The following is a 25,495-nucleotide window of genomic DNA, read 5'->3' on the forward strand; positions in this document are numbered from 1 at the left end:
TATAAAAAACAAGTTTTTTTTGTTGTGTGTTTTAATACAATGGAGCAAGTAAGTCGACTTGGGTATACCATACACCAGGTGAAACAAATATTTCAAATTTCGAAAACCAAATGTACACATGTCTATTCAATTGTTTTTACATGCCTCATACTATATGCTTTCTCGCTCACTCTACAAACACACTAGCACTCTATCGCCGCCACTAGCCAACGGCCAATTCTGGCCTTGTGGACCGCTTAATCCGATTTCGATAAAATTTGGTAGTTTGGTAGAAATAGATAAGAATAATTATACTGCCGAATTCAAATGCGATAGACAAAAAACTACAGCAGGAAATCGGTTTTTTATTAATTATAAAGGCGGAAATGGGCGTGGCAAAGTATGAAAATGTATATACTCTGCGCGCATACTAAGCCAGCATACATAATAAATTTGGTGACTTTAGCTTTGTTTGTTTTTGATAAAATCAGTTTTGTTTAATTTGCGGGGGCGAAAGTGGGCGTGGCCAGCCAGTTTCTGCGCGTTTATTAAGCTAGTCTACATACCAAATTTGATGTTTCTAGCTATAATACTTTTTAAGAAAAACAGTTTTATGTGATTCCTGGGGGCGTAAGGGGGCGTGCCAAAAAGTTTGAGCAATTAATTTCTGCGCGCTAACTAAACGGGTATACAAACTAAATTTGATGTCTCTAGCTGTTATACTTTTTAAGAAAAATAGTTTTATGTGATTCCTGGCGGCGTAAGGGGGCGTGGCCAAAATTCCAATCAACTCTATATATTTACATAATACATGAGTATACACACCAAACTTGGTGGTTTTAGCTCTTATAGTCTCCAAGATCTGCATGTTCATACGGACGGACGGACGGACAGGCGGACATGGCTAGATCGACTCGGCTGTTTATCCTGATCAAGAATATATATACTTTATAGGGTCGGAGAAGCTTCCTTCTGCCTGTTACATACATTTTGGCGACTTTAATATACCATTTCACTCTATGGGTGTATGGTATAATTAAAATAAAACAAAATTTAATAAGAATATATATATATATAGATATCTTCCAAAATTAAGAAATAAAATTTTTTTCTTGACACAACATAATATATAAAATATATAAAAATAATAATAATAATAATTTGTATATTAAATAACTTCAATTTATTACGTTATTTTTTTAAAAAGGGAGGTGTAGTATGTTGTATGCCAAATGAGCATATGCACACTGTATTGTAGAGTAAACAATATAACAAGTGGTCATATGCCCAACTTAAAAGTAAAAGTAACACCTCATAACATAACGACACTTTGTTGCTATGTTTATACAATAACAAATATACTTAAGTGCAGTAATAGGATCCGGAACTTATGCGGACTGGCCGCAGCGTAAGCACTTCTTGAGTGTGTTTCATCTGTACATACACATATATCCATATATACAAATACAAATGACATGCTATATACTCCCGCTACTTTGAGCGACATAACTCCAAACCTTATTATGTACTTTGGGCTAAGTCCATTATTAAATAAAGAGAGACTATTCTTTCTGAATCCGTCTATACCAAAAACCAGATGTAATCTTTTCTTGTTACAGTATAGTAAAGATTTACATATCACTGAGAGGTCTCAGTCAAAAGAAATCAACAAACATGCTCAACTGTTTGAAATATTCGATAAAAAAAAAAAACTGCGAAAGAAAATAATTTACACGGTTTACGATGCTATTTAATTTTTTCACAGTTGGAAAAGTAGCTGTGGTGATGTTGTATTAATTGACACAATAGTACCACTTCCAAAAAAGGAAGACGGGTAGGGAATGCGGTCACAGCCATCTGCGACTTAACGAAATACTTAGTAACCATTTTTTTTGCCACACCAGTCGATACTAAAACTGATTTCGTTAAGAGACTATTACCAGCCGATAATTTCAAGAGTCAATTGTATTAGTGGAGCTTAGGCAATTGGTTTTAGAGCAGATAATAATTTTATACAAAGTTGAAAAATTACAATATTATAAGCATCAAATAAAATGAAAATATTCGGTCTTCTGTTTGCATAAGGTTTAAAGTGCGGATCAAGCCTTCACAAGGAAAGGGAAATCCAGAGGGGGGGGGCTAACTTCGACCGGGTCAAAGTTTGTATACCCTTGCAAATTTTTTGTTACTTTTTCCTTACCTATGGTCTTCGAAGTGGAAAAACGTTTTAAGGGGTTTTCTTTAAAGTCTAATGTTTGCGAAACGGCTTACATACGAAGTTTTTAATCAGAATCACTGTTTCCCACAAATTGTTCCTATGGGAGCTATAAAATCGGGAATCGGGATCAAAATTGTGGAAAACAGTGACTCTCATGCGAGTAGAACGTCTTAGCACCTGTAAGGCATGCATTGATTGAGGATCATCTCGTGTAGGACTTGTTTGTCTAGAGTGGTTACTGGAAATAGGATCTTCCGTATTGTCGTCAGTTGCCGATGATGCATGATGTGATATGTTTACAACTATTTGTTCACCTCGGCTTCGAATTTGGTTATGATGACGCTTAATGATGCGATTGTCTGTCAAACGAACTTTGTAATACACTGGTCCTGTTTGCTGGGCTATGTAGTCTTCTATCCATTTTGGACCCGGTGCATAGTTTCGTACCTAAAAGAAACTGCATGTAGCAAAACATTTTGGTTAATTAATAAATGGCCCTGCTCCATTAGAAATTTCTTGTGGCTGTAGTTTATCAAAGTAGGATTTAAACTCCCGATTAAATAGCAGCTGAGATGGCTAGCGATTTGTCGTTGAATGTGGAGTTATGTGTTTGTTTACGCCAACGGGCAACACAAGGTTTAAGGGAGGCTGGAGCTTTCACCTCGCGCCGCTCTCCCGATGATGCCCAGCGCTCTCCCCACGATAAGAACTCCCCACACTTCGATCCAAGCGGGGCTTTGTTCCCCGCTCTTAGATAAGCTAATTTTAGTGCTATTATACCTGTGAATACAAATATACAAGTGAAAGAAAATTCCCTGCGTGTTCCAATTTTTGAAGGAAGGAAGAAATTAACGAAAAATTCATTTAGCTGCCCCAATCAAGAAGGAAGTTCAACCCCTCGCCGATTAAACAAAAAATCGAGCAAGGCTTAGATCAAAATTTCTGTTCGGAGATAGTTTTTTAAGATTATTATTGTTATTAGAAGTATAGGATATAGTTGTTAACTACCAACCTTACTATATTTTACAAGCACTGGCAACTAAGGCCTTCGGCTTAGACGAAAACTATATCCATACACTAGTCCGGGATTCAAACCCGGATGCTCGTTGTTCAGTTGCCCAAATGACTGGGTCACTTAGACAGCTCATCTACCGAGGACTGCAGTTTTTTAAGATTTTTGGTGGTCTGCACCATTCGCTCTGCTTGGCCGTTTGTTACTGGGTGAAACGGTGCTGATCTAATGTGCCGAATTAGATTGCTGTCTCCACAATGCCTTAAACTCCTCGGAGGTAAATGTTGTGCCATTGTGTGACACTGATCTGGTAACCCATGAGTAGCGAAAAGTGGCTTAAGCGGAGCTAACGACAGCAACCTCTAGCCAATTAGAGTAAGAATCCACGACCAGAAAAAAGGTTTTTCCTAGAAATGGTCCTGCCAAGTCGATGTGTAGACGTGACCACGGGCGCTTGCCTGACTCCCAATGATGCCCCGATGCCTTTGAATGATCGTTACGATTCTGCTGGCATGAAATACATTTCTTAACAATGAGTTCAATCTCTGCGTCCATGTTTGGCCAAGAAACATAGCTACGCGCTAACGCATTCTTTTTACAATGCCTGGATGAGCGGTATGTAGAGCAGCTAAAATTGTTCCTCTGGATTTTGGTGGAATTACTGCGCGATTTCCTTAAATCAAGATTACTTTATTTGTAGAGAGCTGTTTTAGACGGCAATGGTATGGATAAGCATTATCTGATTGCTCCATTTCCATGTCGGGCCATCCCCTTAACACCCAGTTTGATACTTTCGCCAATAAGGGATCCTTTGATGTTTAAGCGGCAATCGGCTCAGCACTTACGATTGGCGCTGCTGCTAATTGGGTCTGATGCTGCTAATAGTGGGCAAGGACTTAGAAAATCTGCATTACTCCTTTTCAATCCAGAGCGGAGTACAAGCTCGAATGTATATGCTGACACGAACAAAGACCGACTTAGCATCTGATTTGAAATAATGTTTGAAATTGCCTTTGATGTGGTAAAAATACCCAACAGAAGTCGATGAGCGGTGATTAGTGTGAATGTACGACCGTTGTGAATGTACGAGAGTTGTGGAACTTCTTTACTCCTGCTACCAAGGCAATGTCCACTTGATCAATTTGAGCATAATTTTGTTGAGCTTTGGATAACGTAGGGGAGTAAAAAGCGATGAGTTTCTCCGCCACATTTGGCATTTTGTGACTTAAGATTGCACCGAGTCCATATGGTAACGCATCACAAGCTAGTACTAGTGGCAATAAACCATCATAATGCACTAGTACGTTGTCTGATCCAATGAGTTCCATAAGTGTAGAAAAAGGCTTCTCACACTGTTTATTATACCTTATCCAAAAGAGGATGTAAAGGTTCTGCCACTGTTGCTTTATGTGGCAAAAATTATTGATAAAAATTTAGTAGTCCTAAAAAAGCCTGCAGTTGTTTGTTATCCTTAGGTGCTGGTGCGTCTTACTTAAGACTGCACCGAGTCCATATGGTGACGCATCACAAGCTAGTACTAGTGGCAATGAACCATCGTAATGCACTAGTAAGTTTTCTGACCCAATGAGTTCGAGACTTTTCTCTGCAATCAAAGCCGTTCAAGATCGGCACATGGTCGGATATCAGCTGTGTCAATTTTGAACCCTAAAAACTCAACGAATGGTACTCCAAATTGGCATTTGTCTTTGCGTAGTCGCTTCATCAAAACGTAAAAACAGTTCCTGTAATCTAGTTGCAAATTCCGTTTCCGTTTTTCCCATTATCACAATGTCATCAAAATATGGTAAGACACCAGAAATTGTCTGTACCACATTCTCAATACAGCTTTGAAAACTGCCTGGTGCAGATGAAATGCCGAATTGCAATCGAGTAGTATTGAATGCACCCTTATGTGTACTGATTGTTTGCAACAAAGACAAGTATTCGTCTATTATAGCTGCTGCTAGGCTTGAGCCAAATCAATTTTGGCGAAAATCGATCCACCTTCGATGGAGGCCAGCAACGTGTTGATCGCCGGTATAGCCAGATCGTAGTTGTAAACCTTTGGCTTGGTTGTTGGCCAGATATGATCATAAGTTCGCAACGTCATCATAGTTACTTCAGATCCAGAATCCACTTCAAAAGTATACGATTGATCATTAATCTGTACCGTGATATGTTTCTTCAAACTCACCAGATTAGATATTAGGTTTACTGATTTCACGAGTGAAAATTTGCCCTTTATTAGATGAACATCATTTGACGATTCTTTATTCCGGCAGAAACGCTTAAGATGGCCTTTCCAGCCACAGCCGTGACATACTGCACCACGCTAAGGGCATTGCTGCCGGCCGTGTGGACTAGCACAACCCGCACATTGTTGTCCATTTCCTTAATGTAGTTGGTAGTTAGTTCCTTTACCTCATTGGTATGTCTGGTAGCTTTTGCACTCGCTGCTGCAGCTTTACTAGTAGTTGTTCAAAAACATTCTGCACTGTCAATTCAGTGTCTGCAAGAAAACTTCTCTGCAAGTTTTCATCCCTCATGCCGCATACAAAACGATCCCGCAGCTGATACCACTGCCAATGCACGCACCGCTGCCAGATAGTTTCCGACTGTCTCATCGGAAAGTTGATCACGTTTGTGAAAATGATAAAACGCAGCTATTTCCGATGGATGTGGATAAAGATGATCAGTTAGAATCTTCTCAATTTGGTCTAACGTTAATGTACTGACGTGGTTAGAAACGCCAATGATGTCAAACGATCGTAGTCTGGTGCTCCGACCAATGTGAGGAAAGATGCTTTTTTGCGACCATCGTCTTTGACATCATTGGCAAACAGGAACAATTTAAATCGCTCCAAATATGAGCCACATTTATTTAGCTGTCCCAAGTCAAACGGTTCCAAGCTTCCAACTGTCGTCATAATTGAGTTCCGTTGAGATATTTTTAGCACTCGATGAATCAATTAATTCCTTTATTAAATTTTTCAATTCAAAAAATTCACCAGCATGGGACTCTGACATGCAAATGTTTATGTAAACGTTTGCAAAATTTCACCACAGCATGTAAACGTATATATGTATGTATGTTTTTGTGCGTGACAATTTTTTATGTCTTGCATCAAAAAATCCAAGTTTAATTTCGGATAATAATAAGCATCCCATCCTCGTCGCTAGTTTAAATCGATTTTTCGAAAAAGAAAAAAAATAAAGTTTAGTATTAAACCAGAGGTCCGGGGCTAACTTCAACCGCGTCAAAGTTTGTATACCCTTGCAACTTTTTTGGTAACTCTTTCCTTACCTATTAGCCATCAATGTGGAAGAACGTTTTATATAAAAAGAATGGCCTACAATCATAGGAAATAACGGAGATATTGATCAAAGTCACTGTTTTCCACCGATCGTTCCTATGGGAGCTACATGATATAGTCATCCGATCTTTATCAAATTCGGCGCAGTCATTAACAGATATATTAAACTAACAAATGTTTAATTTGAAAGCAATCGCGTTAAAAGTAACGAAGTTATTTACAAAAGTCACTGTTTTCGATCTTTATTAAATTTGGCACAGTCGTTTATAGGCGTAATAAACTCTCTAATTATTAAGTTAGTTAAGTTAATATTAAGTCACGATAATAGCACAGAAAAAAACGAAGTTATTGAGAAAAGTCACTGTTCGTGACTTTGGGGTTTGTATGGGAGCTATATGATATAGTGGTCCGATCCGGCTGAATCCGAGATATACAACCCCTGCAGTATATACAAGCAAAATTATACGTACAAAATTTCAGCTCTGTAGCTCTTACGGTCTAGGAGGAGTTTGCGTTGATCCAGACGGACGGACGAAGAACTATTTGAACTCGTCTCATCGTGTTGATCAAGAATATATATACTTTGTATGGTAGGAGATGCTTCGTTCTATGCGTTGCACACTTCTGACCGAAATTATCTGACAAAAACAAGTGAAACCAATCGCAACAAAAATTGAATTTGGATAAACAGTTTTAATGAAAATAGAATCAAGCTTAAGATTAATATTGATAACCGCATAAAAAAGCACGTCCATCTTGGTAAACCAGTATAGTGGCTTTTATACAAAAAACATAAATACTTATTGGATTTTAGTCAGCAATAATATATAATATAATTGCCGCGGTATAGCTGTTATTTGGGGTCTTTGCTTTACTTACGTATTTGAGATAACTGACTTTGGGGACTCGAAGGTGTTGCTGGAACACTACTAGATTTAGGCTTGGTTGCAGTGGAGCTTGTAAGCTTTTGCTCACGCAGCGCATTTATACTATCAGTTAGTATCTCACGCTCTGTTCTGCCGGAATATCGAAATTTTGTACCCCACGAGAAGAATCCACCCCCAGAAATTACAGCAGCGTCCTGGCTTTTAGGCAAACTGTAAGAAAAGAACAATTATATAACGGTTAAATTTTTCTAACTTAATAATACCCACGTAAAAAATAACATTTGTTCGATAGCACATCTCCATAGATAGCGGCAAGCAGCACTTGAAGGGCATTTGAATCCAATTGTGTGTTTTTTCTATAAATTTTGCATTGAGGTATATTAAACATTTTTGTAAAAGAACATATAATTACCGGTTCGCGGCTGACGTCTGTAAAGCTGAGGTGTATAATAAACATTTTTCCCTCAAAGTTTATTTTATGTACTTCATTCCAGCGAAAATGTTGTGAACGCTTACCCGCAACATACGAACTAATACCTGAATGATTTACTCCGATATAAAGATGGGAACCACGATGATCCTTTACTGGATGAGGTTCAATTCCATAAGTTTCGAGACAACGGGCTATACCCATAAATTCCTCCGCAGCTGCAGATGAATCGTGTCCAGCTGCACGTTTTTTGTGAAGCTCTGTAATTTTCTTTTCAAGGTTGTCTGTCCGTCGCAAAGTTAATTCTATAGAAGAAACATAGTCGCCCTTATGTATGTCTTCATTGTAGTCCCCGAGCTCTTCTGCAATAAAAAGTCATGGTTTAGTTGCATTAGAATTAGTTGCTTAGCTGCTCTTGAAAAACGGTACTGGCGTTACGATGCTGACGTGTACCCACAAAATTTTTTTATGTATGTAAATATATAAATATGATCTCTCATTTTTATACCCTTGCAGAGGGTATTATAAAATTGATCAGATGTTTGTAACGCACAGAAGGAGACGTTTCCGACCCCATAAAGTACATATATTCTTGATCAGGATAAACAGCCGAGTCGATCTAGCCATGTCCGTCTGTCCGTCCGTACGTCCGTCTGTGCGTACGCGTTTTATTCAGCCGCCTTAAGAGCTATCGGGCTGAATTTTTTTTCGTGGGTTTTTATTACCCGGCAAAAATAAAGTATGAAAACCATAAGGATCGGACCACTATTTAATAGAAGAACTAGAAGAAACATTTTCATAAAAATCGAGTATGCTATGAAATTTACATATATTAGAGTAAAATTGTTTTGTTTGTATATTGATGAATTGAGTTGCAAAAAACAAATTTTGAACATGTAAAATTATTATTACCAAGGAATGCAAGGGTATACAAACTTCGGCTTACCCGATGTTAGCTTCTTTGATTTTTTTTGATCAATATTTGGATCTTGTGCCTAAAAGCTAGTTTTAGCAATGTCTTTGGATATATGTAAAAAGATTGTACTGATTGTATTTTGTTTTGTAGCGTTAGTTCCTGCATCTTTGAGATGCAGTTATCAGATAGAGAGAGTGCAGAACATTCAAAGAACAAATGTTTTGCTGTAGATTGCCAGTTTAAGCAAAATGGGCATCCACCAGAACTGATTTGAGTAAAAAAAGTACAAGGATTCGAGAACACGTCACTAGCTATAACTTTGAGTGTAGAAAAAGATGTAGCCGACTGCATCTACTGGATACCGAGCCATTGATTATAACGAATGGACAGACTGACCGAAAAAGACAGGAATGGAGCTGATCAGTGAAAACATTCTGAACTCCTTAGCACCGCTATCGAGAAAATAGGGACTTGCAACCAGCAATACGGCAAAGAAACGGTGTAAAACCCTCACAACCTATACTTCGTAGTACACACGGATTGCAGGATACTCATAAGTATACCCACCGGACACTGGCTTTGCGGCAACTTACGTGAACAAACTAAACCTACCAGAATGCACCAGCAGCAACGTGAGGTTCTGCATGTTCCATGAGAACAAAATTCCAACTCTTGGATTTTGCCAGACACCCGCATATGCTATCAAGTATTAGTAATCCAGCAACACTACGGACCAAAATCGGTCTACATATGTGGCACTCCAAATGAAAGTAAATCGACTGAACCCAACCTAAAGATAATTGTAAGGGGTTTGTGTTTTTACTTATTTAAAATTTTTTTCATTTGTTAAAATGCTTCAATATTTTCAAAAATCAATTCACAAGTTTTCATTTTTTCCTTTGGTTTTTTTGGTTTGGTGCTCTGCTCGGATAGAGTTGCAAAAATCAGTTTTTTCATGATCGCGTTTGATACATACGAGCACACGACTATGTCAGAAACACGTAGATTTTGTTTGGTCTGAAGAATGCCAAAAAGAATTTGAGTATCTGAATCATGCTTTAATAGAACCCACACTACTGAGCTATTACACACTTTCGGCCATATATATAAGGAGAACACTGCAGAGTCAAAACAAGTCAAAACAGAGTCTCTATGAGCTCGAGTTTCTCCTCGAAATAAGATGGCTTCGTTTTCCTGGCGAAAGAATCTTTTTTGCTATTCCGAATAAAGGCCTGGATTGCCTCTCCTCGTTCTGTCTGCTGTTTATAAAAATCCTCCATGTTCTTTTATATTCTTATGTAATTGCTTATCTGTACTAGTACTTGACCCGATGGGAGTTTATTTATTTTGTCAAAGGCAGGGAACGCTCCGACTCGTTCCTAAAATTGGTCAAGTGTAGCACAAATAAAAATAAGAAATAAATCGAAGTTGCCTTTTGATTAGTGTTTTAACAATAGTTTTATTTTTATTTCCAATATACCTATTCTTTTACACTGATAACTGCCACGACAGTGAAACCAATTTTTTGAGTTTCTTTTCTTTGTTTAAAAAATTGCTGATCAATGCCAAAATCTATACTCGTGCGTACTAACTGGGTTACTGACCGAGTTAACTAGGTCAGATATTGCTGACGTCAGGGAATGCAACAGAGTTGAGTTGATCAAACTTTATTTTATACAAAAATAACTTTTTATGATTTGGTCGCCTCGTTGACACAAATCGTTGTTAAATGTTTTTTATAAGGTGATCGCCTAGTTGATCAACTTTTATTCAATGGGTATGCACTGCTACCCCGTTGCGGAAACCAACTCCTAGTTTTCCAGTAAATCTTTTTTATTCGCCAAGGTGGCTACGCAATGATTGCCAAGTTAATCAATTGCGATGTTTTTAGTCGGGACCCCAGATTGATGTGAGATGTTCATCAATTTGTGCCCTCGCTTAGGATTGTCGTGTCCAAAGCGTGCAAAGAAAGTAGTCGCCTAGTTGACCAGTTTCCTTTTTGTTGAGAGATTGGTCGCCTAAGTTGACCAAATGTTCTCGCTTGATGACGGTTTCACCAAGTCTGTTATTCTTTTAACTTGGAGCCGCCAATGTCGGGGTCACCAAAATGTTCAATGAAAGACGTTAGTGTTTCTTGAAGTTATTAAATGTTTATTTATTTATATATATATCTAGGCACTAGCACATAAACCAGTGAGTAAAGATTGTCGCAACCAACACATAAATTGGGTGGACTTCTGAGTGAGATTACAAAGGTAGAGATGGGGGCAAAAGACACAGCGATGCACACCCGATGTAGCTACAATTGGTATCTGATCTTACTAAGAATAATGCATTTCTTTTATAGTACAAAATAGCGAGCTCACCAGTGCATAGTTCGACATAGTGTTAGGTCAGCAAAATACGTTTTTATTGATTAACTAGGTCTTTATTGTTTACTGCTGACCATATCAGACCTACTTATGACTGATGAGCCATCGATATCTATAATCGGGTTACATACTTAATTGATGTGGATCATGTGTATCTTATTGTATCTTATTATCTATTTCTTATTATACATGTATTGCTTATTGCTAGAAATCTCGACTTAGTTTAGTTTTTCCAATGCTTGAAAAACAAGCCAGTACACTTGAAGTTAAACAACTTAAATTGGCACCAAGTGAAGAAAGAGTAGTGCTACTCCGACCGGTGACCAATATAGAAAAATATAAAGGTAAAGAAGCAATATTGTCTACATATCATGATGAACTTTCACAGGGTGGCCATTAAGGCATTACAAAAACTTTGGCGGAAGTACGTCAAAAGCGACGAAGCACATCAAAACACCCTTAATCATTACCGAAGCCCCCACCACCGACAGCATTGGTTTACTACCAAAATCTGAAGATAAATTGACAAAATACTTAGAAGCAATTTCTGTTCCAGACAAAAGCGCAACATCATTTGCAAAGGCTATATTTCAATCCTTTATTGGACCGTAACAATGAAAAAGTTTATAACGGACATGAGAACGCCAATGGAAGGTATAAAGCCTAGTATCAATCAGTCTAAAGTTTTTGGTTTTGTTGCAGTTGGAATGGAAAGGAATATCGCATGGAGTGGGTATTCAAAAAAAAAAAACAAAACGTTACCGCCTTTATTATGGAGTAACCCCCAAAGTGGCTGAAAGAAGGGAATATTGCATGTTGTGGGGATTCAAGAAAAGCAAAAGATTACCGCCTATATTATGGAGTAACCCCCAAAGTGGCTGAAAGAAGCGATGTTCTTTTCAATAAAAGAGATCCCTTAGATCACTTATGTTTTCTGCAAACATGCAGGTGTTTGCACTTTGTGCTAGAGAGCAAAGCGCCTGGTAATCGCACCAGTTAGTTATAGTGTTTAAAATAGGGTTAAGGTTTATGTTAATGTTTTTACTTTATTTTTAAAATAATATTGAAGTCGTCCGCATACGCACTTAAGCTGGTATTAGGATGTTGGGTGAGAATTTCAGAGACTTTATTGTAAGCTATTACAAAAAGTACTACGGAGAGGGGTAATCCTTGGGGCAAGCCGTTGGGAATGCGATAGAAAGATGAGAAGGTTATATGTATGTTGTACGGTGATTTTTCTGTTGGTCATAAAGTTTTTTAAGTAGTTTAGTATTTTTTTTTCCAGTTTTCCGTAATGTCAATTGGTCTAGGATTGTGTGGATTCCAATTCGGTCGAAAGCTCTCGCGAAGTCAAGTGAAATTATTGACATGTGGTTTTTATACCATAGGGTGAAATGGTATATTAAAGTCGCCAAAATGTATGTAGCAGCCAGAAGGAAGCTTCTCCGACCCTATAAAGTATATATATTCTTGCTCAGGATCAACAGCCGAGTCGATCTAGCCATGTCCGTCTGTCCGTCCGTCCGTCCGTCCATCCGTCCGTCTGTATGAACACGCAGATCTCGGAGACTATAAGATCTAGAGCCACCAAATTTGGTATGTATACTCGTGTATTATGCACATGTACAGAGTTAATTGGAATTTCAGCCACGCCCCTCTACGCCCCCAGGAATCACATAAAACTGTTTTTCTTAAAAAGTATGACAGCTAGAGACATCAAATTTAATTTGTATACCCGATTAGTTAGCGCGCAGAAATTAATTGTTCAAACTTTTTGACACGCCCCCTTACGCCCCCTGGAATCACACAAAACTCTTTTTCTTAAAAAGTATAATAGCTAGAGACATCAAATTTGGTTTATATGCTCGTTTAGTTAGCGCGCAGAAACTAATTGTTTAAACTTTTTGCCACGCCCCCTTCCGCCCCCGGAATTTACATAAAACTGATTTCCTTAAAAACTATGATAGCTACTGACATTAAATTTGGTATGTAGACTAGCTTAATAGACGCGCAGATATTGGCTATTTAAACATTTTGCCACGCCTACTTCCGCCCCCGCAAATTAAACAAAACTGATTTTATCAAAAACTAACAAAGCTAAAGTCACCAAATTTAGTATGTATACTGGCATAGTATGCGCGGAGAATTTAGATATTTTCACATTTTGCCACGCCCACTTCCGCCTCCATAATTTAGAAAAAAACGATTTCCTCCTTTAGTTTTTTGACTATTTAATTTGGCAGACTAATTTATCTTATCTATTTCTACCAAACTACCAAATTTTATTGAAATCGGACTAGAAACATGTAAAATATGCGTATGAACGTATTTTACTACGCGGTCCACAAGGCCAGAATTGGACGTTGGCTAGTAGCGGCGCTAGAGTGCTCGTGTGTTTGTGGAGTGAGCGAGATAGCACATAGTATAAGACATGTAAAAACAATTTAATAGACATACATTTGGTCTTCGAAATTTGAAATATTTGTTTCACCAGGTGTATGGTATACCCAAGTCGACGAGTCGACTTACTTGCTTCATTTAGTTTGTCATATGCCCTTTTTTAGAGTAGTTTTGGAAGTATTTTTAATTTATAACTATTTTTTGATAGAATAATATCAAGATTAATTTAAAACAACAAATATATTTTTAAATGTGGAAAATTAGAAACGAGTTCTTTTTGGTTGTGGTTCATTTCTGTTATCAAGATTAAAGTAATCCGATTCGTTAGTGGAGAACTCCATTCCGTCGCGTTCATCTTTCTGCACTTCTTCATTTGATTTTTATCTTTTTCGAATTGAAATATTTGCTTAGTCCACCAACATATTTAGGCCAGTATAGCATCTGGAGCTTTTTCAAGTGTTCCTGGCGATTTCGATACGCTGTGACTCTTGTACCTGTTGTTAACAAGTAATGGGATTTTAAAAAAGATGCAAACATTTCTGATTTTCTCTGCGTTAGCTCTAATTTTGCAAACATTTGATCCAATTTGCTTTGTGTTATAAGAACTGGGTGATTTGATACTGATGGTTCGGGGATATACTCGGAGTAATCATCAAATACAGTCGCATCGGGCTAAAGACTAACATTGTTTACTTTGAAAAACCCAAATAGGGTTTTGCTATTCAATACATGAACTTTCAGAAAAAAAAGGTCCGGTGCGGTTTGATTTTTGGTGTTGCACAGTGTTATAGGAATAACAAATCTTGACGTCATCCGCAAACATGAGCACGCGTGAATGAGCCAAGGCCAAAGGCAAATCATTTATAAACAATGTAAATAATAGTGGGCCCAAATGACTGCCTTGGGGTACACCTGACGTAACTTGAACAGTTTTAAGATACGACTTTAACCAAGCCAATAGTTTTGGGGCAACCCCATGATGTTAAGTTTCGCGAGAAGCATAGAATGATCAACCGTATCAAAAGCCTTACTAAAGTCAGTATAAATAACATCAGTTTGACTTTGTACGGAAGCCATGGTGTGCAAGGGTAGTCAATTCTAAAAGGTTGGTAAGCGACGATCGACCTTTCATGAAGCCATGCTGACAAGGAGAAATAGTGGATCTGGATAGATGTTGAAGGGAAGACTTAATAATTTTCTCAAACAGTTTAGGTATTGCCGAAAGTTTGGCAATGCAACGGTAGTTAGAAATATCCGATTTGTTGCCCTTTTTAAAAAAGCGGAATAATAAAAGACTCCTTCCAAACATCAGGAAAGCTACAAGTCTAATTCGATATAAAGAATAACCGAGATAAAGGCTTAGATAGGAAAATCGAACTCATTTTAAGGATGCAACTAGGTATATTATCAGGCCCAGGTACGAAGGAAGACTTCATAGACTTTATTTATTTATTTATTTATTTATTTATTTATTTATTTATTTACGTCAACTAACACAGCAGTCGACTAAAAAGCTTAAGCTAAAGACAGATAGTAATTAAATGAAGAAGGTAGCTTAGCTTTATACACAACTAAACATCCCCGGCCCGGTGGAGGTGTTTTATTTGCACAAGGTGCCAGCTATGCCCCGATTCACAGCCAATGTGGCCAGGGATGAGTTGCAGCCAGTCCAAGTCCAGAATATTTTCATTGGTTTCGCTGTAGATGATTAAAAAGTATAGCGCGAAGAGAAGTGACAGAAAGATGAGGAGAGATAAGGTGAGAAAGGTTGTTAAAAGATTGGCAAAGAACACGAAGAGGTTCGTGAAGAGAGTAGTTAGTCAGACATCTACTTAGGTGAATAGGAAAAAAGTTTCTGGTCCGACGTGAGGGAACACAAAAATACAGCGTATCTAGTAAATTGGTAGAATTGACTTCGCCGTTGACTAGTTTATGGAGAAAGAGAATGCCAAAAACAAGCCTACGGTTATAAAGTGAAGGAAGATTAATAAGAAGAAGTCTGTCAGAATAAGAAGGTAGGCGAAGACCCGGGTCCCAATTTAGACCGCGTAGCGCAAACTTGAGGAATTGCTTCTGTACCGATTCAATACTGCGCTGGTGAACATCACATTGCGGGTTCCACACTGGCGAGCAATATTCTAGAGTAGGGCGAACTAACGAAGTGTATAAAACCTTTGTTACATAGGGATTATCAAATTCTTTGGCCCAACGTTTAATGAAGCCGAGAAGGCTGCTTGCTCTGTTGACAATTGAAGAAATATGAACATTAAATGAAAGTTTAGGGTCAAACATAACGCCTAAGTCTTTGAATGATGGAACACAATCTAACAAAACAGACTTAATAGAGTAATGAGCTAGGAGCGGAGACAAACGACTGAAAGTCATAAAAGAACACTTAGAGGCATTAAGGTGTAATTTATTAACGTGGCACCAATCACAGAACGCATCGAGATCTGATTGCAAGTACTGTTGGAAAGAAGAATCATTATAGGAATAACAAATCTTGACGTCATCCGCAAACATGAGCACGCGTGAATGAGCCAAGGCCAAAAGCAAATCATTTATAAACAATGTAAATAATAGTGGGCCCAGATGACTGCCTTGGGGTACACCTGAGGTAACTTTAACAGTTTTAGATATCGAGGAACGAAAAGACACCTTTTGGATTCTGCCAATAAGATACGACTTTAACCAACCCAATAATTTTGGTGAAAAACCCATGATGTTAAGTTTCGCGAGAAGCAAAGAATGATCAACCGTATCAAAAGCCTAACTGAAGTCAGTATAAATAACATCAGTTTGACACTTTTTACGGAAGCCATGGTGTACAAGGGTAGTCAATTCTAAAAAGGTTGGTAAGCGACGAACGACCTTTCATTAAACCATGCTGACAAGGAGAAATAGTGGATCTGGATAGATGTTGAAGAGAAGACGTAATAATTTTCTCAAACAGTTTAGGTATTGCCGAAAGTTTGGCAATGCCACGGTAGTTGGAAACATCCGATTTGCTACCCTTTTTAAAAAGCGGAATAATAAATGACTCCTTCCAAATATCAGGAAATCTACAAGTCTCACTCGATATAAAGAATAACCGAGCTAAAGGCTTAAATAGGGAAATAGAACACATTTTAAGGATGCAACTAGGTATATCATCAGGCCCGGGAACGAAGGAAGACTTCATAGATGACAAGCTAGAGAGAATACAGTCTTCAGTAATACTGGGAAAAAACATACAATTTAAATGTGGGATTGAAAAGGGATAGGGTGTGGGATCCGAAACAGTAGTAGAATATGTCGACTGAAAAAATTTAGCAAACAGATCTGCAATATCTAAATCATTATTAGCAGACTGGTCGTTAAGTCTGAAGGTGGAAGGTAGTACATTAGAGCGTCTTTTGGAATTGACAAAGTTGTAAAATCTTTTGGGGTTATTATAAAATTCAGCCTTACAGCGAACGAGATAATTGTTGTAGCATTGAGTATTTAAAAGACAAAATTGAGATTTGGCTATACAATAATTTGCATAGTCAAGTCGCGAACCAGTTTTTTTAAAGCTTTTAAAATATCTCGATTTAATGTTACGAAGATTAGAGAGCCTACGTGTGAACCAGACTGGCGAGCTGGAGACGGTAGAGACATTCACATAAGGAACGCATTTATCAATTAGAGAATTAAGAGCAGAATAGAAAAACTTCACTGCACAATCTATATCGCAGCACTCAAATAGAAACGACCAATCAAAAGAGAAAATAAGGCTGTTAGGAAGATTGAAATTTGTTTTACGAAAACATCTACGACGAGAATTTGAGATGTTTTTAAATAAATTAGTATCGGAATTGTAAGAAATAGTAACTTCAATGGTAGGATGATAAGGATCTTCAGGTTTCACTAGTGGCTGTGTTTGCGATACAGCACTAACAGTGGGATCAGAGACAAAAACAAGATCAAGGATTCTTTTAGAACAGTTAAGGAAAGAATTCAACTGACATAGTGGACATTCAAGTAGGCTATCAAGAAAAACATGTTGAGATGAAGGAATTAAGAAAGATAGATTATCATCAACAAGCCAAGAAATATTAGGCAAGTTAAAATTACCTAAAACTATAAGAACATCACGATCTTTAAGACTACCAAAAATAGTTCGTAAAGCATCAGCATGGTGCACGTAGATCATGATATCAGAAGCTGGAGGAATATATGAACAAGAGATATATAGGCTAAAGTTAGAACATGTAACTTCGACGCAAATAAACTCAACACCTAAGGGGAGATCAATCGGCACCACACTTGAAGACAGATTCGAGTTTACAGCAATGAGTACTCCACCGCCACGACGACCAACACGATCAAGCCTATAAGAAATAAAATTATTAGAAAGAATTTCATTATCTAAAACAGAGGAGTTAAGCCAAGTTTCAGAGGAAGCTAATATGTCAGCTGAAAAGGTTTGGATATCACAGAAAAGGTTCGACAGCTTGGTAAGAAGTCCTCTTACATTTTGATAATGAATGCAAAGACTAGACGTTATTATTTTTTTTGAAGCAGAAGATAAAGTAGGAAGGTGGACAGGCAACGGACGAGAGCGCTTATTGGGCGCAAACTCGTGTACAACTAGGCCCTCTGGCCAAAAATTAGGGTCAACCATAGCTGAGAAGTACTCATTTGGTACTGTAATTTTAAAAGAGGAGATTTCATGAGGCCTAGAAAACTTAAACTTTTGAATTAAAACCTTAGCAGGGCAAATATTACCAATGTAAGCTGCCACAGACGACTCAGAAGTATCTGGAGCAAGCCTAGAAATAAATAATTGTTTGCGATGAGGTACTACAGTTAGTGGAGGCGGAGGAGCATTGGGATCCGCAAGTGATTGAGAGCCGGCATGATCCTGTGATTGATCAGAGTTCCCGTGAGGGATAGATTGAGGTACACCAGGGCTTGTAATGGGTACTTCAATCTGAAAAGAAGAGCATAAAGAGGGACAAGAAGATGGTGTAGGCGAAAGTAAAATCGGAGAGGAAGTAATACAAAAGTGATTACGCGGGAGAGAAGCTAAGGACAAGCACAAAGCAGAGAGAACAACAAAGCCACTAGCACTGATGGTATGATGGGGGCGATGAGGGGAGCAACTGCAGAAGCAATGACGAAAGAGAAAAAAAAATATGTAAATGCACCAAACACTAATCACGAAAAACAAAAAACTGTTTAAATTGATTAATTTGGCGAATTATGGAAATAAAACACAAGGGAGTCAAGCGAACAACACCAGCGGAAGTGTAAACAAACTAAGCACAATTAAAAATTGAGAAAAAACAATAAATATTAATAAAAACTCAGGAGCTATGCAAAAACACGACCGTCACGTCAGAGAGCAGAAAGCTTTTCATGAGAGATCATACAGTCTTCAGTAATACTAGGAAAAAATATAAAATTTAAATGTGGGATTGAGAAAGGATAGGATGTGGGATCCGAAGAAGTAATAGGTGACAAGGATCTTCAGGCTTCACAAGGGGCTGTGTTTGAGATACAAAACTAACAGTGGGATCCGAGACAAAAACAAGATCGTAGATTCTTTTAGAAGAGTTAAGTAAGCATTTTACTGATATAGCGGACATTTAAGTAGGCTATCAAGAAAAACATGTTGAGATGAAGAAATTAAGAATGATAGATTGTGATCAACCAGCCAAGAAATATTGGGCAAGTTAAAGTCACCTTAAACTATAAAGAAAGCACGATCTTTAAGACGACTAAAAATAGTGTGCAAAGCATCAGCATGGTGCATGTAGGTCATGATATCCAAAGCTGGAGGAATATATGAACAAGCAATATGTAAGCTAAAGTTGGAACATGTAACTTCAACGCAAATAAACTCAACTGCTAAGGGCAGATCAATCAGCACAACACTTGAACACAGATTCGAGTTGACAGCAATGAGCACTCTACCGTCACGACGACCAACACGATTAAGCCTATAAGAAATAAAATTAAATTAAATAAGAAAGAATTTCGTTATCCAAAACAGAGGAGCTAAGCCAAATATCAGAAAATGCTAATATATCAGCCGAAAAAGGGAGCGCTTATTGGGCGCAAACTCGTGTACAACAAGCCCCTCAGGGCAAAAATTAGGGTCTACCATAGCTGAGAAATACTCATTTGGTATTATAATTTTAAAAGAGGAAATTTCTGCCACAGACGTCTCAGAAGTATCTGGATCAAGCCTGGAGATAAATAATTGCTTGCGATGAGGCACTAGTGATTGAGAGCCGGCATGATCTTGTAATTGATCAGAGTTCCCGTGAGGCATAGATTAAGGTACACCAGGGCTTGTTCTGGGCACTTCATTTAGAAAAAAGAGCATGTTTAAGAATAAACATCGTGTTCATCTGAAATAGCTTCACCAAATCAGATTGAACAAAGAAATATACAAAACATACAAGAAAAATAAGTCATAAAGATTCCTATGACAATTATTGCTTAATTCCAAAAACAAAAATAGCTGATACAAATTCATATTTCAAGTATGCCTCAAAAACCAAACAAAACATTCGACCACACTCTGTGGAAAAGCACTTAAGATTTAACAACGGCGCAATATCAAGTCGCCAATGCTGTGCATGATATAAACAAGCATTAATATAAACATTAGAGTAAGCATTTTTAAGAACAATTGTCGCCTCTTAGAGTCTAAGAATTCTTTTATATACACATACGTTTGTTAATAAAATCAGTTCATATTTTGAATTCAACGAATGAAGATTGGGTTATTTTCCTTCTCTCCGGAATCCCTATTCATTTTGGTCCTTCGAGAAAAAAGGAACTCTGTAGTTTTCCCCCACCAGTGGTAAGAGACTCAGAGAGTGAATCAGCTCCTTAAGAGTTTGAGATCTAATGCAAGTGTAAATGCTTAGACCAGCTAAAGGTAGCAAAATAAATAACTCTTGTTTTCCCCCACCAGTGGTAAGAGACAGAGTATAAAATAAAAGCCAAATATTATTGCTTAATAAATTAAAGGTGCATGCGTTCGAATTTAAAGGCAGTTTGGCTAGCGGAGCAACTGTAGTAATTTCGGCGGCGGAGTGTTTTTGTGTGTGGCGTATTCGAAGCCCTAATATCGAACGTTAAAAAAAAAACATCCTCGCCTATATATACACTATAGGCGGTTACAAGTCGACTGGCAACAAGAAGCAGATTAACGAGGCAGTTGCAAGTCGGCAACAAGAAGCAGATGAACGACGCATTTGCAAGGCAACAGGATAGTTGCAAAGAAGAGGCTACTGAAGAACAAGGAAATCTGGTGCACTGACCGGCACCGGTACCGCCTGAGCCCATAGGCCCTGGACATCAGCAGCTGACAACGAGCGTGAAAGGCAGGCCGTCTTTTACGCCTTCGAGGGAGCATCAGCGTGCCGAATGGCGACGACCAGCTGATGCGGGAAAAACAAAAAAAGCAGTTGCAGGTTAGAAATAAAAAAAAGTAATAAACATTCATATATTCTAAGAGACAAATTGTGAAATTGAGCGGAGCCTTATCTGCCCGATAGCAGCATAGCCTGTAAAGCTATGCAAAACATTAGGTAGGAAGATCACTGCGATGATCGAGTAGGGAAGTTAAAAAATTATACCCAAAATTGGTGATAAAAAAATATATATAACAACATTTTTAAGAAAGTTGCCCGTTAAAAAGTCAAGACCAAAAAGTAAATATCACAAAAAAAAAAAAAAAGTGAAAATTTTTCATATACTTAAGTAAATACATATTAACAAAAATAAATAAATATATTGTCACATACGAATACAGACACCATATAAAATGTTCCCTACCAAAATTGAAAAATTGTTAGCGAAGCATCACGAGTTACAATAACCAAATGCTAGAGAGTGGAGCAACCGAACATATCTATTTTACAGATGGAAAATATGAGGAAGGCTTAAATATGATTAATAGATTAATAGCCAAAGGAGAATCAATCAGGCAGGGCACTGTTGATTCGGAAAACATTGAAGCAGATGCAACGATGTTAGAGAATTTTGAAGACAGCAGCGGAGAGTCGCGGGGAAACGCGACCTCCAGTAATGAGAATGCTAAGGTTAGCCAGGAGAAATTGCAAGAAAAGGTTCGTCAGTTACAGGAATATTTGGACATGGTGAGCAAAGATTTACGTACGATAGATAATAGAACAGGCGAAATGTATGTTAAAAAATTAAAATTCTTGTTCGAGAAGGTACCGATGTGTCAGGCTTATACAGTTGAGTTTATAGGTAATGATACGTTTAAAGAGGTCATAGAAGAATTAGAGTTCGACCTTCAGAATACCTTGGTAGCGTTAGAAGAAAAATAAACGATCAGAAAAATTTGAAAGTTGAGAATGTTACCGTGAGAGGCGAACTACCGGTGTTGCCAAAGATTCAGGTACCCACATTTTCTGGAGAGGCAAGAGAATGGGACCTGTTTGTAGAGTTATTTGCAGAATTAATTGAAAAAAGAGAAGATTTAAGTCTTGCTCTTAAGTTCAATTATTTGAAATCCGCGTTAAAAGGCGAAGCTAAGAGCATGGTAGCTCATCTATTGTCAGGTTCAGCTGACAATTATAGTGCCGTTTGGGAACTGTTAACCAAGCGGTATGAAAATAATCGGAGGGTATTTTCCGAGCAATTAAATCGGATCGTTGATTTACCGATGATCGACAATGAATCCGCAAAAAATATAAAGGGAGTGATTGACATAGTTAATGAATCAGTACACTTAATTAAAATTAAAACAAATTTGTCCGATGAAGTGGACATAATATTTGCACAAATACTACTTAGGAAATTTGACAGAGATACTCTACAATTATATGAGAGTCAAATTAGAAAAACAAGGCAGATACAATTGCTATCTGATGTCATGGAATACTTGGAGCAAAGATATTGTTCGCTAAGTGCCATGAGCAAAAAAGAGAAAAAACCGTTACAGAAAACGTCGGGTTCGGTGTTCCAAGACAATTGTCCGATTTGCAAAGTTGCAGGGCATAAGGCGTATAAGTGCTATAAATTTAAAGGTTTGGCACCCATGGAAAGGTATGAAATGGACAAAAAAGTTCAGATTTGCACAAGATGCTTGAACCATTCAAGCAATAAAGTATGCACAAATGAAATGGTCTGTTCACTGTGTAGTAAGGGACACCATACCTTACTCCATTTTGAAGGAGTTACAAAGATTGATGGCCTACTAGGTCAAAATACTCAATTTGGTTGGATCGTCTCGGGATGCAACAAATCAAAAAGTAACATTTAAACAGAATAAAGTTCAAAGTTCAGCTATCAGCGAAGTGTCAAAACAGTGGAGCAAAAGCTGAGAGGTAGAAGTAGTTGGTCTTCAAAGCCTCCATTATAGAAAAAGGCTAGAAGTCAACACAGTAATACACATCAGGAGTGGGTAGATATCCCGAAACAAAAATTGTTAAGCATCGGGCGATATTAGTAAACCAATTTGGTAAATCATACAAAATAATAGGAAGTCAGTTTATAAGAAAGAAAACACTGATTTGCTAGGGTTAACTTCTCTCATGTAGCTCGTCATGCTTCTTTAACAAGAGTTATCTTACTAATGACAATATTAAAATTAATTTGTATAAGACAACTAACTATTTAAATCAAAAACCAAAACGTCACATTTGGCGGCCCTTTGGCAGAATGTTTAAGAATAAACATCGTGTTCATCTGAAATGGCTTCACCAAATCAGATTGAACAAAGAAATATACAAAACATACAAGAAAAATAAGTCATAAAGATTCCTATGACAATTATTGCTTAATTCCAAAAACAAAAATAGCTGATACAAATTCATATTTCAAGTATGGCTCAAAAAACCAAACAAAACATGCGACCACACTCTGTGGAAAAGCACTTAAGATTTAACAACGGCGCAATATCAAGTCGCCAATGCTGTGCATGATATAAAAAAGCATTAATATAAACATTAGAGTAAGCATTTTTAAGAACAATTGTCGCCTCTTAGAGTCTAAGAATTCTTTTATATACACATACGTTTGTTAATAAAATCAGTTCATATTTTGAATTCAAGAGATGAAGATCGTTTTTTAGTTTGCGGTGCTGAAATTCTCTTCATTTTGGTCCTTCGAGCCGGATGGATCAGAGCATAAAGAGGGACAAGAAGATGACATAGGCCAAAGTAAAATTGAAGAAGATGTAATTAAGAGAGCAGGCGACTGCTTATGAGACAACTCAAAGGTAAATTTCTTGTGCAACTTCCCAAAAGGTGGAACAAACTTGAATTGCGACAATAAATGTACGCTAGAGTCACACTTATTAGACAGCTGTTTGGCCAGTTTGTTTAACGAAAGAAACTTTAAACGTACATAAAATCTAGTTGCTGGCTGTCACTAAATGGGCAAGTCCAGCGCATTAAGCCAAGCTCAGGCTTACACATAGACAAACCAAAAAATTTGTCTTAGTCACGGCCGTTCAGGCCAGCGCATTTTGAACGAATAAGATTATAGCAGAGCCAACAAGATATTCCTCTATACTGATTATCAAAACGATCAAAATGCTTGCAAGTCATTGAAAAGCAAAAAGGAACACAAGGCAAAAATATATAGAAAATTTAAATAATTACAATTTATTATTATTATATATTAATAAAGATAATTATTGATAAAAAACCAATAATTACAAATAAAAAAAAAGACAGATAGAGTGCACAGCACAACAGAGAGTGCCAGAACAGTTACAAGCCAAGATTTGAGAGACGGCGTTTTAGAAGTAATTACGCGGGAGAGAAGTTGAGCACAGGCACAAAAAAGAGTGAACAACAAAAATAAAAACGCTACACTAGCACTCATGGTATGATCGGGGAGATGAGGGGAGCAACTACGGATGCAATGATTAGAGAGAACAGAAAAAAAAAAACAGAAACAGAGAAAATAAAAAAATATATCTATATAAAATGCACCAAATACTAATCACGAAAAAAAAACAAATTGATTTGGCAAATTACGCAAATAAAACGCAAGGTGACAAGCAAACAACACCAGCGAAAGCGTAAACAAACTAAGCATAATTAAAAATTGAGAGAAACGTAAGGAGGCAGAAAAGCTTGATTAGTGATACATCAGCTACTGTGTCTAATAGTAATTTTATTGTCCCTAAAATTCATCACTTTCGCCTCTGCTACCTGTACTGTTTCACCCTTAATTTGTTTTTTTAATCTTTGGATTATACTTATTATTCTGTTTTCATTTGTTACTAGTAGTCTAACGTCCCCTTTTAGTTTTGTTTTTATGACTTTAATAGCTGTTTCGTCGTGTTCTGTTAAAAGCTGGGTAAAATTGATTTATTTTTTACACGGACAAGGGGTTAAGGGGGATGGCCGTTAGCGTTAGGGGGTCGAATTTCGGAGACAAGATCCGAAATCCGACGTACTATTGTAGCGGGCTCAATCCAATCGGATTGTTGCTTTGGGCAACGGCCTACTCTTCGGCTAGGTGAATAGAGCCATACTTCGTCCCCGGGGCAAAATTCCTGAGGGGGCGATCGGAGCGGGTTTTGTTAGTCTGAGCGGCCGTTAGCAGTTGGCGGCGAGCGTTCGCATTTACCACCCGCAGTTGATTTTGTAGCTTAGCCAAGAATTCCGGGAATTCCGTAGGGACAGGAGCTGGTATTCCAAATAGTAATTCGTTGGGCAGCCTAAGATCTCTTCCAAAAGTAAGCATTGCTGGCGAATAACCGGAACTTTCATGAACCGCTGACCTGCAGGCCGATAACGCCATTGGCAGCAGCTCATCCCAATCATGCTGGCTAGTAGGTACAAACTTTGAAAAGTAATTTAGCAACGTGCGATTGAAACGTTCCACCATGCCGTCTGACTGTGGATGCAGCGGCGTAGTACGTGTCTTTCCAACAGTCATCAGCCGCATACAGGCTTGGAAGACATCTGGCTGGAAGTTGCGTCCTTGATCAGAGTGTAA

The 25,495-nt window shown here is 37.8% G+C and overlaps 1 protein-coding gene across 2 annotated transcripts in view; it reads right to left on the bottom strand.

The window, feature by feature from the left end:
- Positions 1-25,495, bottom strand: part of Frmd5 (FERM domain containing) — a 357,589-nt gene that overhangs the window by 72,284 nt on the left and 259,810 nt on the right. For both annotated transcript variants that reach the window (XM_068285405.1, XM_068285406.1), the window contains exons 6-8: positions 7,823-8,202; positions 7,678-7,766; positions 7,403-7,620 (exon numbers count right to left, since the gene is read on the bottom strand). In XM_068285405.1, coding sequence (XP_068141506.1) covers positions 7,403-7,620; positions 7,678-7,766; positions 7,823-8,202 — 687 coding nt within the window. The remainder of the gene's footprint in view (positions 1-7,402; positions 7,621-7,677; positions 7,767-7,822; positions 8,203-25,495) is intronic.

The sequence above is a fragment of the Drosophila tropicalis genome, unplaced genomic scaffold, assembly GCF_018151085.1.
Source record: "Drosophila tropicalis isolate 14030-0801.00 unplaced genomic scaffold, ASM1815108v1 contig_401, whole genome shotgun sequence".
NCBI lineage: Eukaryota > Metazoa > Arthropoda > Insecta > Diptera > Drosophilidae > Drosophila > Drosophila tropicalis.